This window comes from Prionailurus bengalensis, chromosome B2, assembly GCF_016509475.1.
Source record: "Prionailurus bengalensis isolate Pbe53 chromosome B2, Fcat_Pben_1.1_paternal_pri, whole genome shotgun sequence".
Taxonomy (NCBI): Eukaryota; Metazoa; Chordata; class Mammalia; order Carnivora; family Felidae; genus Prionailurus; species Prionailurus bengalensis.
The window spans coordinates 105,484,102-105,499,647 of record NC_057349.1 but is presented as its reverse complement, the minus strand read 5'-3'; the positions used below and the strand labels follow the sequence as shown (position 1 = coordinate 105,499,647).

The following is a 15,546-nucleotide window of genomic DNA, read 5'->3' as shown; positions in this document are numbered from 1 at the left end:
ATTGATATAAATATGAATGGATTGATTATGGATATAACACATTTATAACATAAAATAGACAAAAATTGCTTTGCATTACTCTTTTGTGCCTATATGATTTTGTTTCATTTTTACTTTTTCAAAATCCAAATTTAAAAATACTCCCCAGAAAAAAAAAACAAAAAACAGGTGTATATTTTGGCATTGGTAGTAAATCAAAAGAAGAAAAAAAAAAAAACCTCAAAAGACAACACAGTTTTATCTGGGTGTTGAGAATGTACAGAATCTGTCACTGGGGCTTCTTGGCAGGGAGGGGAGGGTGACAGTGAAGGAAGGGACAGAAAGCTGAGCTGCTAATGCCCCTGTAAACTGATTGGCTTTGTCCCCAGGGCACACTCAGGTTAGGTGTTCTAGGGTGAGGCTTTGTGACCCCAAGAGTTAACCTTTAAAGACTTTTTTCCAGAACTCTTGGCACTACTGGCTTCTTATGTAGAAGTCAGACCTGCCCCTGGAAACAAATGTTTCAATTTTTAATTGTTTCTAAGTTTGACAGTGCATGACATCTGGTGATCTGTGATATCTACCTAGGTAGTCTGTCCATTTGGATTTTTGTTTTGTTTTGCTTTTAACACATCTGTTTTAAATATTTTATCTCTTCCTTTTGGCTGAATAAATTTTGCTTCATTTTATTTAGTTACACGTTTTCATCTTTCATGTTCGTGAGGTCCTTGAAAGTAACACCTGCATAAAGGTGAGTTGTGAGAACTGATCATTTTAATACCAGTTATGACAGAACTTAGGGAGAAAAACCTTGAAAATAGACACAAAATTCACTCTTCTTTTTTAGATCCTACCAATCACCTCTTTGTCACAAAGATCAGTGTTTCCCAAACTTTTGGATTTCCTACGTGGAGTAAAATTTGAAAAGTAACACTGTTCCATGAACCCTAAAGGCTGCCAGGGACGGTTTTAGAAATAGTGGTGCTATCTTGTGTCCAGAATACATAAGAACTTTTTGAGTTAATCAGGATCAAAATCAATTCTGTCTGAAAGACTCAAATGAAATGACTGGATATACTCTAGCTATTCTATGAGAATTTGGCAACAATTGAGAGCTTATGTTTTTAGATAACCATCACTAAACAGTTATATAATGTCAATATATTCTAATAAATGGTCCACAGAACTTAAAATAAATTAATACTTAGTTTAAATTTTTCAAATAATTCAATAAACATTTAGTGATAGTATGTTTAAGGCACTAGAATAAACACTACCCCAACAAGTTTTGCAAAACTAATAGTAAAATTTGGAGAAATTATAAATTTCTCTTTCTCCAAAATATGCTAACTTTCTTCATTTATCTTTCTGTTTCACAGATTGTTCATATTTCTATAGACATAAAATATTTTTCATAAAGATGTGCATTTTTAAAATATTAAATAGCCATTAAAAATGATGAATGTGAAGATAATATACCAAGATAAAGAAATGCTTGGGACAAAAATTACAGGGCGCCTAGGTGGATCAGTTGGTTAAGCCTCCAACTCGATTTCGGTTCAGGCCACAATCTCATGGTTCGTGGGTTCGAGCCCCGCATAGTGTTCTGCGCTGACAGCAAGGAGCTTGATTGGGGTTCTCTCTCCCTCTCTCTCTGCCCTCACCTGCTCTCTCTCCCTCTCTCTCCCCGCCAAATAAATAAATAAATAAATAAATAAATAACAACAACAACAAAAGAATAATTACATCAAACCATTGCCAACTGCAAGATTCACAAACTCTCCATCTTGCCCTATCTTTCAACATACTTGTTTATGTATGGAAAATTTTTTCCCCAGGATATCAAAATATCAAAAAATATAACAAGCAAGTTATGAAAAGCAAATGTCATACTGGGAAAGAAGGAAAAAAAAATTCAAATTTTAATAATTTGCTCTTGGGCACATCTGCTTTTAGATATCAAACAAATTTCCTAAAATTACCACATGTTGGTCCATAAACCTAAACATTTGAGCCTCACAGAGTCACAATGGACAGGGTTAATGATTCATCCCTAATCCTAAAGGCTCCTTTTAGGATTAATTGACTTTCCCAGCAGCCTGCCTGCCTGCCTTCTTGTAGATCCTGTGAAGGGGATTTCTCTGCATTGCTTTGCCTCTTTTTCTACTATTTATCTACTTCCAACATTATCTCATCTTTCTTCTACCCACACAATTCAGTAGGAATCAAATTCAGTAGAAATCAGCCAGTTAGCGTGATTCAAGTTTGATAAACAAGTTAGAAGGGAAGAGCCAATTCACTCTTTTTCAATCTGGCATTTCATTCCTCCTTCTCACACCACATACTGTTAACACCAATAGGGGTCAATTAAAGAAATATTAATTGGTAATCAATTATGTAGCCAACAAGAGAAAGGATATAAAAATGAATGAGACAAAGTCTCTATCCTCAAAATATTATCTTTTTTTTTTTTTAATTTTTTTTTCAACGTTTATTTATTTTTGGGACAGAGAGAGACAGAGCATGAACGGGGGAGGGGCAGAGAGAGAGGGAGACACAGAATCAGAAACAGGCTCCAGGTTCCGAGCCATCAGCCCAGAGCCCGACGCGGGGCTCGAACTCACGGACCGCGAGATCGTGACCTGGCTGAAGCCAGACGCTTAACCGACTGCGCCACCCAGGCGCCCCAAAATATTATCTTTTGAGGGGAAGAGATAAGGTAATTACACACTAAGAATGAACCAATGAACTGTTGTGAGGCTATGAAGAAAGAGCCTCCAAGAAATCAAGAATTAAGAAAAATTTCAAAAGAAGAGGAAGTTTATGAAACATTCTTTTCTTTTCAATGGATAAGCTTTCAAAATACCTGTAGGGAAAAGGCATTTTCCAGGGAAGAAGACAGCATAGATGAAAGAATGACATTTGGGGGTGAAACAAAGGGTTCTGGGCACTAATTTGGTGGGAGCATAGGCTCCATGCTGAGAGGTGAGTAGATGATAAGGTAGGAAAATGGTTTGGGACTAAATCATATTGGACCCTGAATGTCAAAGTGAGAAAAATTTGAGCATGACAGAGATACAATTGAATTAAACCTTTTAGAAGGCCAATTTGGAAAAACTGTATTGAAAGGACTGGAAAGATACAGTGAAAGCCAGATTATGCAAGTGAGAATGGAGAGAGACCGATTCAAGAGAATTCATAAAGTAAGATTTATTTTTTGGCAAGTGACTAAAGCTGAGCTAGCCAATAAGGTTGCTCCTAGCCACATGTAGGTAGTGACCACTTGAAAAATGACTAATCAGAATCGAGATGTGCTGTAGGAATAAAACACACAAACACTTAGTAGGGAAAAAGAATGAAAAATATCTCAATAATTTTAATTTTGATTACATGGTGAAATGATACATTGGACTAAATAAAACATATTAAAATTAAATAACACCTGTCCCTTTTTACTTTTTTAATGTGGCTACTAGAAATTTTTGAATTAAATATGTGGCTGCATTATATTTCATTGGGCAATGCTGAACTAGATGTTGGGATGGAAGAACACATTGGATGAGCTAGAAAATGAATGGGAGAGGAGGGAAGGGGGCCTGGCAGTTCTGTGACAGAGAAAACACAGGAGAAGTTTTACATATTTATTTATTTATTTTTTAAAACATTTATTTATTTTTGAGACAGAAAGAGACAGAGCATGAACGGGGGAGGGGCAGAGAGAGAGGGAGACACAGAATCAGAAACAGGCTCCAGGCTCTGAGCCATCAGCCCAGAGCCCGACGCGGGGCTCGAACTCACGGACCGCGAGATCGTGACCTGGCTGAAGTCGGACGCTTAACCGACTGCGCCACCCAGGCGTCCCCATATTGATTTATTTTAAGAGGGCACTGTCAGCAGGTTCACATGCTAGACAGGTGCCAAGGAGGATGAGTAACAGTAAAATTGAGCCATAGGGTTTTTGTCTACATAAAGAAATGGACTGTTACCACGTGAACAATGGTAAGATAAGTGAGCACAGCTACTCTTTCGAGGAATAGCAATGAGAAGGAAAATAATAGAGCAACTGTGAAGAGTACAGCAGGTCTGAGATGCGTCTGTTTTTATCAACATAAAAGAGATCTGAATCTGTTTGCAGGCAGAAGGAAAGGAAAAACTGAAAACACAGTGGACAGAGGAAATAATGGACGAGTAAGAATGTGTAACATGTAACTCTACAGAGATTGCCACAAGAGAAAAGAAAAGCTAAAATTATCAAGAGAACTAACTTTATGTTTACATTAAGAGATGACCAAAGAAGTCATTTGTGGAGGTCATATGTCTTGAAGGGAAAAGAAGAGGATATTGAAATTATTATCTGGGAAAGAAAACCAAAGGAAGAACCTGAACCATGCTTCAACTCCTGACTTTGGCCTTGCTCTTTGGGAGTGCTGTGGTTCCATCTGGCCACTTATGTAGCCATTTATACTACCCTTTCAGGACACCAGTGCCTTCAGTAGTGGATTTAAGATTGTAAAAATGATTTTTTTTATCAGAAGAAATAAGATATTATGATTTTTCAGTATAAATTTTGCTTTTTAAACATTATTCCAAAATCTACTTTTTTTCTTTTTAGTTCTTACAGTTGGTAAAAAATCTGCTTCATCAGAAGAGAACACGTGATTCCATTCACTGATAAAACCAATACTCATTTTACACGTGTCAATCCTCCTATACGGGGTATCATATGTACAGATCTGATATCTATGCTCATTAACATATCTTACTTTGAATGGCCTCTTGTTCCAAGTCGCCGAGTCGTTAAGAGGGGGAATTTCTGGCGAATTGTCTAAAAAGAAAATCAATTACTTTAGTTTTTAGGAAACGTGTGGTTCTGTTGCAAGCAACTTGTGGCCAGTTAATTCAAGAAAGTAAATGTTGAACTTTGGGTAAAATTTAGTCTGGAAGAAGTAATATTCTACATACACTGACAAGCAATTGATAAGCAATAATACACCAGCAGAGGCAGGGAGGTAGTTTTTTTTTTTTTAATATGAAATTTATTGTCAAATTGGTTTCCATACAACACCCAGTGCTCATCCCAACAGGTGCCCTCCTCAATGCCCATCACCCACTTTCCCCTCCCTCCCACCCCCATCAACCCTCAGTTTGTTCTCAGTTTTTAAGAGTCTCTTATGCTTTGGCTCTCTCCCACTCTAACCTCTTTTTTTTTTTTTTTCCTTCCCCTCCCCCATGGGTTTCTGTTAAGTTTCTCAGGATCCACATAAGAGTAAAACCATATGGTATCTGTCTTTCTCTGTATGGCTTATTTCACTTAGCATAACACTCTCCAGTTCCATCCATGTTGTTACAAAGGGCCATATTTCATTCTTTCTCATTGCCACATAGTATTTTAATAAGATTGTTTTACTGCCCCGTCTCAATTTCCAAAGCGAATCATACCAGTATCTGCTTTTGCTTCATGTTGCTTACTACCTTATGTACTTAGAGGAAAGACTTGAGTGTCTTTACAATAATTTTATCCAGAGATTTATCAAAATTAAGTATCAATCTCCAACTCTGAAAAAACACAGGAAACTTTCTCCTTCCTTCCAGATATCCACAGCAGTGTTTTAAATTGTTTCTTTTCTATGTCCCTTTCTCTAAAATTTGCTTAAAATTAGCATCCAATTAAAGAACAAAATCTGTTCTACATATAACAGGAATTGTATGATCTCCTAAGGGGCTCCGCGGCAAACTTTTTGTATATGTCAGTTTCTTGGGGGGACCAATTCTGTAGTTTTAATCAGATTCTCAAGATATTTCATCACTCCCCAAACAGTTAAGATTACTGCCATAAGGTAGAACAAAACAGTGCAAAAATGGATGTTAGCAGTTGTCTTATGCAACTTGCTCATTTTAGGGAATAAGTGAACTGAGTTTTGAAAAAATTAAGTGCTTTTCAGAAGGCTTCACAACAAATTTGTCACTGTCTAGGCCAGAGCCCGAATAATGAGATTACCATGCACCATATCACACTAACTCCCATAAGCAGAGAGGTTTCAAAATAAATTTATAAATTATTTGATTTTCAAAAACTGAGAAGCTCGACTATAGTATTCATTATTTTCTGGACAATGAGTCCCTCTACAGGTTAGAATTTAGATTTCAGTTTATATGAGATGCAATGTTTGAGCCCTAAGCTTCCTATAGTTTTTCTAGAATATCCTAAGTTCTTAGCAGAGCATGAAAAGAATCTCGAAGGAGAAACCTTTCCCAAGAGATTGATATCCTGTCTTGATTTTCAAAATAACATCAACATACATAAATATGATAATGCCAATTCTACAGATTCCCATCCTAACCATACAGTTGGGTAGAAAGGAATGTTTTTAAATAAGCGATGCTTCACCAATTCTGTCACAACATTTTAGAGTTAGGGGTATAAACATACTCAGAGTGAAATGGAGAATCAAGGGAACTATTTCATGAAATAAAGTAAAAATTATTAAAAACTCATATACTTGAACTAGCTAAATAATAAACACAATCACCAGTTGCATTAACAAGATACTTGTCACCACCACTTAATTTTACTTCTCAATACAGGCTATACCATAATCTTTAATGCATCCCTCTTTGAAGGGAAATGTCACTGCTCAAATGGAGATTCCTTTATTATTTTTTTTAATTTTTTTTAAATGTTTATTCATTTTTGAAAGACAGAGAGAGAGCACAAGCAGGGGTGGGGTGTAGAGAAAGGGGGACACAGAATCTGAAGCAGGCTCCAGGCTCTGAGCTGTCAGCACAGAGCCCAACGCGGGGCTTGAACTCACAAACCGCGAGATCATGACCTGAGCCAAAGTCGGATGCTCAACCAACTGAGCCACCCAGGCGCCCCCAAATGGAGCTTCCTTTAATATCACATTAAATCATCTGATAGCTAAGGTTCTAATATTCAAAACATATAGTAGTTCCAGGTAAAACCTATAGTAGGTAAAATCAAGATAAAATGCTTGTGAAACAAATTTCTTAAAATTCTGTAAAAAAATTTACTTAGATGCATTTGTTTCTATACTGTCTTCCAGACATGACTTTAGCAGTAAAGTAGTATGGCCAATATGTGTCTTTTACCTTTCCAAAGGTGGCTGCACAGGCTGGCTCCAATTTCTCTTTCCTGCAGAAATCTAAATAGTGCGCATAAAGGATGCACCGTGGTAAGCAAACTCCCTCACACACAATGTAATTCTCTTCAAGCCTAAAAAAAAAAAAGGCAGAAAATTAGGTCAAACCTTTTCTTTATTTCTCCTTTCCTTTCCCCTTTCACATTGATTTAATGACTGTTTTGAATACAGACGCTATACAATGAGTTCATGAGCAGACATGAGCAGACCTTCTTTATTCCGGATATTATTAAAAGTCAGATCACAAGAATTAATGTTAGAAGAACAAGAACCCCAATGAATACCTGCTAGTGGAGTTAAAATACCCTGGTCAATGTAAAACCACTCCTTTCTGGTCTGTATCTCAAAGAATAGGTCTTATTTCTATGGAAATCCTCACTATTCATTAGGGTTTGCTCTGTGAGATGCAAATATGTATGAATGGTAAAATTGAAGGAGATGGTTTTTTAAAAGACTATTCTCAACACTAATGGGCTGCCAGGTTTCAGGCTGGCAAATGCCTACCATCTCTTACTTTCACTCCCAAACTAGTCCTGAGCCCTAAATGGTTAGGGAAGCATGATGATGCATTTATTTGCAAAACACCTAAGAGTAAACTCACTTCACTGAAGTCTGAAATGGTACTGATCTACTTCTACCCTATGCCTTTTGCTGTGATCAAGTACCATAATTGCCTGAAACATACCATGCACTTGAAACATAATGTACTTCTCCATAGATGTCTCCAAATAGGACATACAAATTCAACTCTGTTACAAATGCAATCGTATAAATTTTGAAAATTTAGACACAATTCTATTTGAATGTCTACATTGCAATTAAACACAATTTATATAAATGTAATAATGTATACTCAAGTGTTATAAATACCTAAACAGCAATCGAGAAATCAGAACTTGTAGATTGTATTCCCAATTTTCCTAACAATTCAGTAGGTGATATTGACTAAAATTTATGTACACCCATTTTCTGTATAGTAAAATTGTAATTATTACTATATAGGAACAACGCAATATTGAGCATGCATTCAGATTAAAATTGAGTGAAACTAGTCACATCTCTGATTTAGCATATTCCCTAAATGCATGAGATAAAAGCTAAAGGAGATGTTCATCAGATTTAAAGCATCAGATGTTCATACTTCTTTGAAGAAGAACAAAACAAAACCCAGTCAGATTTGCATCCACAAAACCAAACCTAGCTGACAGTTGAAAACTGGAGTTACTTAGATTTTTCATTTTAATTTTCAGCTCCAATTTTTAATATCCCCAATAACCTATATAACCATGAGGGAAAATTCTCGAAGTACAAATAAGTCACTCAGTTTCTAGAAAACTCTATGTAACACTCTTTTATAGGAAAGGGGTGGAAAGTTCAAACAAAAGTATAGCATTTTAAATTTCAAACAATGAAAATCACTAAGAAAACATTCAACTATTTAAAAATTATATTTTAATGGCATGCATAAAATGTCAACTGTTCATGTGGCTATTTAATGTTGTTGCAGGCATTGTCTTTATCTTCAAAATACTGGATAATCCCAGCCATGAATATGGCTAATTTGGGGTATAACCTGTTTTTCTTTAATTATAATGCAATCACTCATATTTATAAAACAAAAAAAACCAAGTTTGTTCCCATTCACTCATTTGAGGGAAAAACTGAAAGTGATAATTCAGCAGTTCTCCACAATATATCTTTAAGCAATACTGCCCCAATTATACCAATAAAATAGCTGTATCTAAAATATTCCAGATAATTAACTCAAATATTTACTGCCCCAGTGTATTTTTAACCAGTCAGTGTGACATCAACTTCAATAGCTAAGCCACAACTTTAGAAGAATATTTGGTTTAGATTTCAAATATTTGAAAAGGTGTAAGTATATAATCACAAAAATTTAGTATATGCAAACTGTAATTCAGGGTTTAAATAGCTGAAAAAAAGTTAGGTTTTTTTTTTTGCTATATTTTTAGACATTATTTTTTTCTATTGTATTTTTCTAAGGTTTAGTTCATACTTTACATACATACAGATTATACAACTAATCAGTAAATAAACCTTTTAAGTTATTTGCTTGTTACTTGTAACTTGGAAGGAAATATATACTCCTATTCACACTATGTGGGGAAGCTTAGAGTTTTTACTTTAGATCCCTCTTCCTTTTTGATCAATATTACAAAATGCTCTTCATATGTAGAAAGCCTACTGATAAACTCTTGGTTTTAAAAGAGTTTCCATAAAATCCAATTCATGATATTTCATCACAATAAATCATATATGACAGGTGCTATAAAAATAGTTGAACATTTATTTAATAGAGATATTTTAACTGAATTTTCAATATCTTCTAGTTCAAATGCATTTCACCTAATGACCAGTATACAATTGTTTATTTGCCCTCATATGGATAAAGGCAATATTTAAGATCCTTCCTCCTTTTAAGGTGGTTTGAAGAATCATGTTTTAGAAACAAAAAGACGATCAAATAACAAGTATATAAGGACCGAATTGATTGCATGTTAAGCAAATAAGTCATAAAAAGTATTCATTATTGCTGACATTTGATGAAATTATAGTTTATGTCAATAGTGAATAAAGTGATGGGTTTTTGTATTGAGATCGTTTTTCATCAACACTAGACTAGACTATGTCTCCAAACCAAACATTCATTTAAAAAAAAAAAAAAAAAGATTCATTTTCTTTTGGTATCTTAAACTTGCCCCCAAAGTTTGAGGCAGAGGCAAATTGGGACAAGCAGATTCTGAAGATACTGACTTTCAAAACTCAACGGGTGCTGAAAAGTATCCCCCGTGGGAGACTTACCACTGCAGGGTGAGCTGAGTCTGCTTCTTTTTATCCTTCATCATCTGCGTGACGGTTTTCTTCTGAGAGAGGTGTAGATCGGCTGCTTTGGTTTTGCTGTCGTGACTGTCTGCATCCTCTCCTTCCGAGGAAACGTTACCATTGCTTAAACGCATTTCTGATTGCAAGTTGAAAGGGTGGTAAAGACAATCAGAATGCAAAATCAGTGAAGGAGCCTCTAAAAGTACCAAACTGGTGCCAAACTGGGTAGCCCAAGGGGGTGGGCAGGGGGTTGAGAGGGGAACGAAGCCAAATCCCTTAGAGTTCATTTCTAGGTGACCGACGTTTTCCTGGGGAAAATACAAAGATCAGGACGGAACATTCCCCCTGTATGTTACGTCTGCGGTGTGTTTACTTTTCCTGTGGGGTGCCCTTCTTAGAATTCACCCCCTTCCCAGCCACATCCCCCGAGGGGGCAGAGCACTCACCCGATTTAACTCCCGCCGGCAGCTCCGGGTCTTCCCCTCTCTCCGCGCTGCCCAGCGCGCCGCCGGCCGCCGCCGCCAGGTACACCCTTTCCTCGGGGTAAATGAGCAAGCCCTTGCCCAGGAGCGGCCCACAGCACTCCTCCTGGGCCTCGGGGGAAACTTGGGGCGAAGGCTGCGCCTGCGCCTGCAGGAAGGTGTCGTCCAGCTCCGGGACCTTGGCCATCCTCTGGCCGCGGGAGACCTGGGCACCAGCCGCACGGCCCGCGGCCCGCGGAGCCCAGAGCCCAGGGCGGGGCGGGGCGGGGCTGGGGACCTGCGGCCGCGGGGGCGGGGGCGGAGACGGCAGGCTCCCGAGCCCCGCGGCGTCGCGGCGAAGGAAGGCCTTGCGCAGGGACTGCGCGGACCGAGGCGGGACGGCCTTTCTCCACCTGTCCGCGGTTCCGGCAGACGCTCAGCTCCGACTCCCTTCCTCACCTGCGCCTCTCTCCCGCGAGTCCCATTCCCCACATCTCCCCCCTTCTCTCCGCCCTTGCTCACCTCTGGCGCTGGGCCCGAGGGCACTTTTCACATTCACACCCGGAGCTCCCGGAAAGGTCTGAGAAAACCCCACTCTCTTCCCGAGGGAAGGGCTACTGCAACTGTCCCCATCCCTAATTCGCTCGTCAGACTTAAAGGACGCACTGGCCCCGCAGCCTTGAATCTGTGAGGCCAGAGCACCACTCAGTCTTTGCACAACCTGGGCCGGGTTTATTGATTCTCGGATTAATCTCAGGGGTTGGGGAAGGCTCTCTTCCCAGTGACGGGGACGGACGCCATCGCATCACACACGTGTCCAGACTTCCCTGCTCGAGGGTGCACCCTCGAGGGTTCTGATCCCAAGCCTCGCCTCTTTCGAGGATCTAACCTTCAGCATGGAGGAAACGATTCAATTGTTCCCTGCAATATTTTGTGACTTAAAAGCATCCCTGACAATTCCTCACCTATTGTACCTACGGGTAGTGCAGTGGACGTTGCTGTGATGAAAAATGAAGCCGCCACATTTCATTTCCAATCTAAAATGGCAAGAGAGTCATGTGGGGTGGAAGAAAAGGTAACTTGTGCTCTCTTTAAGAAGTCAGTAGAGACTTGGGGTGTGTGTTGCCTGACTGCCACATAATCTTCCATTCTTTCCATTCCTCTTCTTTCGACAAATATGTGCTGTGCTTACTCTATGCCTAGTGCTCCCCAGAAAAAGCAAGGAAGCTGTTTTGGTTCATACTGCCTCGCCACAGCCAACAACCTGTCATCTTCTTGTGGAGCATTAGAAAGAGAAATCACCCCTTAACCCGAATTTAATATTAAACTACATTACATCATTTAACTTAGAAAAACCAAAATGGGACTCAAGGTGGTGGATGGCTGAAGGGTGAACTATAGAGAGGAATAATATGATCTAAGAGCATTAACCTGCTTAAGCACCCAAGATTATGGATATATTTGAAACTTTCCCTGTTTTTAGCACCACTTGTTGGGAAAGGCATCACTTTTCTGTTGAAGGATTTCTCCCTACTGGGTACCACCAGCAGCTGGGTCCAGGCTGGAACCACCCACCCATTCATGCACCCAAACCTGGGAGGCTATACCTCCCAACCAAGGGACAACTTTGCATATCAGTTTCCTCTACCTAGGCCTTAAAAAGCCAAAGAACTTTCTCAGTGCCTGGAGCTTAGCTCTACAATACTACAGTTTAGAATGTTCCCCCTTTATAGAGACATCTTCAGACATAGATTAACTATGTGTATGCAAAAAGACTCTGCTATTTATATCACATAATCAGAAAAGAAAATATTCAGGAAAATGACTGGGAATTCTTTTTGAATTTTTAAAAATAGAGACCACTTAATATCCAGGCTAAGTGTGTGTGTGTGTGTGTGTGTGTGTGTGTGTGTGTGTTACAGACACTAAATGAATATCTGGCAATTATCCAGCTGAATTAATCAAAGGAAATAAACCAAGCTCATTGAATGCCTTCCATGAACTTTTTTGTCTTAGTTTTAAGTAAACCATCTGCCCTACAAAATAACATGTAATTTCTTTGTGCTTCTAGTCAGAAATATAAACTATAGACCTATAACAAGTGAAGAAATTGAATCAGTAATAAAAAAAAATTCTACATAGAAAAGCCTAGGACAAAAGGCTTCACTGATAAATTATACATGTTAAAAAAGAATTAATGCCAATTCTTCTCAAGCTTATGAGAACCAGTGAGAACAGTGCTTAATTGGCGGGGGGGGGGGGGGGGAATGTCATTATCCTAAATTTTTACCTGTAGTTATTATAATTAATCTGAGCTCATGAAGCCAATATTTTAAAGATGTAATAATGATAAGTCATAAGATCCTAGGCAGGAAAACAGTTAAATATGGAGAATGATCTCTTAAATAGTGATGCTTAACATTTTTTTTTTACATTCCCTTTAAGAAATTTATGTAAGCCATAAACTCTCTCCCCGGGGGAGCAGGTGTGGGAACCCATGAATACACTCACATACCTATACACAAAATTTTGTATGCAATTTGTCAGATCCCAGGTTTTAAAAAATCTGAGAAAGTTAATTCAGTTTTAAGAAAAGGGCATAATGACATCTGAAACAGGAGATTCTTGGTAGTTCCCCAATGACAGTATCTTTGTGACTGGAGGCACCACATTAAAGGGGAAAGAAAAGGAATTTGGAGTCACGTACATTTTTACTCATTCTCTTTGTGACTCTGGGTCCTTAACCTTAGTTTCCTTCTCCCTAAGTTTTCTAGCACCATTTCCCCAGCTTCCAACTCCTTTTGTTTCCAGTCCCCGGCTCCACCACCACCTGAGAGCAGGGACTGCCTTTGGCTACCAGACCACCAATGCCCACAGGCAAAGAGAGCCCAAGAGTGTCTGTCCACTCCCTGGGTACCCTGGGTATTCCTTAGCCAATGATTGATGACTAGGGAGAATAAAAGCCTAATTCTTTGACTTCATGGTAGCTAAATCTGAGTTCCAATTTACAACACAGAGCTTCTTTGTGGAATCAGGCTGAAGCATCCATGCTGGACAATTCCTGAAATCCCATCCTACTTTGCTTTCTTCCTCTTCACTGTCTAGCTACCTCTGTTCCCTCGCCTGTTTCTTCTGGAAACGTTTCCTTAAAAATCACCTTCGGGGTGCCTGGGTGGCTCATCGGTTAAGTGTCTGACTTCGGCTCAGGTCGTGATCTCGCGGTTTGTGAGTTCAAGCCCTGCATAGGGCTTTGTGCTGACAGCTCAGAGCCTGGAGCCTGCTTCGGATTCTGTCTCCCTCTCTCTCTGCCCCTCTCCCACTTCTTCTCTGTCTCTCGAAAATAAATAAATGTTAAATAAAAATTTTTAAATCACTTTTGTAGATGACTACTTAACTCAAGTTCTGCTGACAAAGACATCACATTATAGGGCTTATGTAAGCATTAAATGCAATATTATAAAGACAAACTTAATACAATGCCTAAAACAGCAAGCTCTCAATGAAAGGTATCTAATAGGGGCGCCTGGATGGGTCAGTCGGTTGAGCTTTCTACTTAATGAGCTTCAGGTCATGAACTCAGGGATTCCTGGGCTCTGTGGCTTTGTGAGTTTGAGTCCTGGTGACTCTGCTGCAGGGCCTGCTTGGGATTCTCCTTCTCTCTCTCTCTCTCTCTTTCTCTCTCTCTGCTTCTCCCCATTCATGCTTTCTATCTCAGAAATAAATAAACTTAGAAAAAAGTATCTAATATTTTATTCTACAACCTTATATCTCTTTTAGTGCTCAGAGGCAAGGAAAGAAATTTTTTTTCTTTCATGGCAAAATGATTTTGAGAAACATCTTTCTTCTTACCTAGGTTATTCCTTGGGCTTAGTATAATCTGGAGTGATCACAAACTATGAAACTTTCTTCTGTAAAAGCACACGTCTCCTCTAATTTTTTTTCTTTTCACCAAGATTACTTTTTAAATATAAAACGTACTTTTTATTTTGCCTTCAGGTAATAAATGTCATGTCATTGCTGTTTTCAGATAAAAGTAAGGACAGTTACGAACTAACAACACAGCCCAAAAATACATGAAGCAAATACTGAATCTGACAAAGGTGCCAAGACCCTTCAGTGGGGAAAGAATAAACTTTTCAACAAATGTTGTTGAAACAATTGGAGATCCACATGCAAGAAAAGCCCTTTTCCACAAGAATTTAACCCTCCTTCGTGCTACATACAAAAATTTCCTCAAAATAGATCAAAGACTTAAATATAAGAGCTAAAACTATGCAGCTCTTAGAAGAAAAACTAGGTATAAATCTTCATTCCCTTGGGTCAAGCAAATATTTCTTAAATATGACACTAAAAGCACAGGCAGCAAATGAAAAAAATAGACAAATTAAACTCCATTAAAATGTGAGCGTCTAAGGATACTATCAAGAAAGTCAAAAGACAACACACAGAATGGCAGAATATTTGAAAGTCATCTATGTAATAAAAGTCTAGTACCCAGAATACATAAAGAATTCTTACGATTCAACAATCAAAAGATAATAGCTCAACTTAAAAATGGGCAAAAGATTTGAATAGACATATCTCCAAAGAAGATCTACAAACAGTAAATAAGCACATGAAAAGATGCTCAATATCATTTGCATTAGAGAAATGCAAATTAAAACCACAGTGAGATAACATGTCACTCCCACTAGGATTAGAATAGCTGTAATTTTTTTAAGAAAGAAAATAAATGTTGGTGAGGATGTAGAGAAATTGAAAGCTTCACACATTGATGGTGGGAAGGTAAAATGGTGCGGCCACTGTGGAAAACAATTTGGTAGTTCCTCAAAAAGTTAAACAGTGTTACCATAAGAGCCAGTAATTCTACTCCTAAGTATATATACTCAAAAGAACTGAAAACATATGTTCACACAAAGTCTGAACACAAATGTTGATAGAAGGATCATGCATCATAGTCAAGGTAGATACAACCCAAATATCCATCAACTGTTGAACAGATCAATACAATTTGGCATATCCATAAAAGAGAATATTATTCAGCCATAAAAAATAATGAAGCGCTGAGATGTGCTAATATGGATGAACCCTGAAAACAT

General features: G+C 38.4%; 1 protein-coding gene across 1 annotated transcript in view; it reads right to left on the bottom strand.

The window, feature by feature from the left end:
* The window catches only part of RFX6 (regulatory factor X6), a 55,407-nt gene extending 44,752 nt beyond the window's left edge, over positions 1–10,655 (bottom strand). Inside the window, exons 1-4 of the mRNA XM_043590528.1 lie at positions 10,433–10,655; positions 9,966–10,122; positions 7,090–7,213; positions 4,743–4,804 (exon numbers count right to left, since the gene is read on the bottom strand). Coding sequence (XP_043446463.1) covers positions 4,743–4,804; positions 7,090–7,213; positions 9,966–10,122; positions 10,433–10,655 — 566 coding nt within the window. The remainder of the gene's footprint in view (positions 1–4,742; positions 4,805–7,089; positions 7,214–9,965; positions 10,123–10,432) is intronic.
* Positions 10,656–15,546: the final 4,891 nt, after the last annotated feature.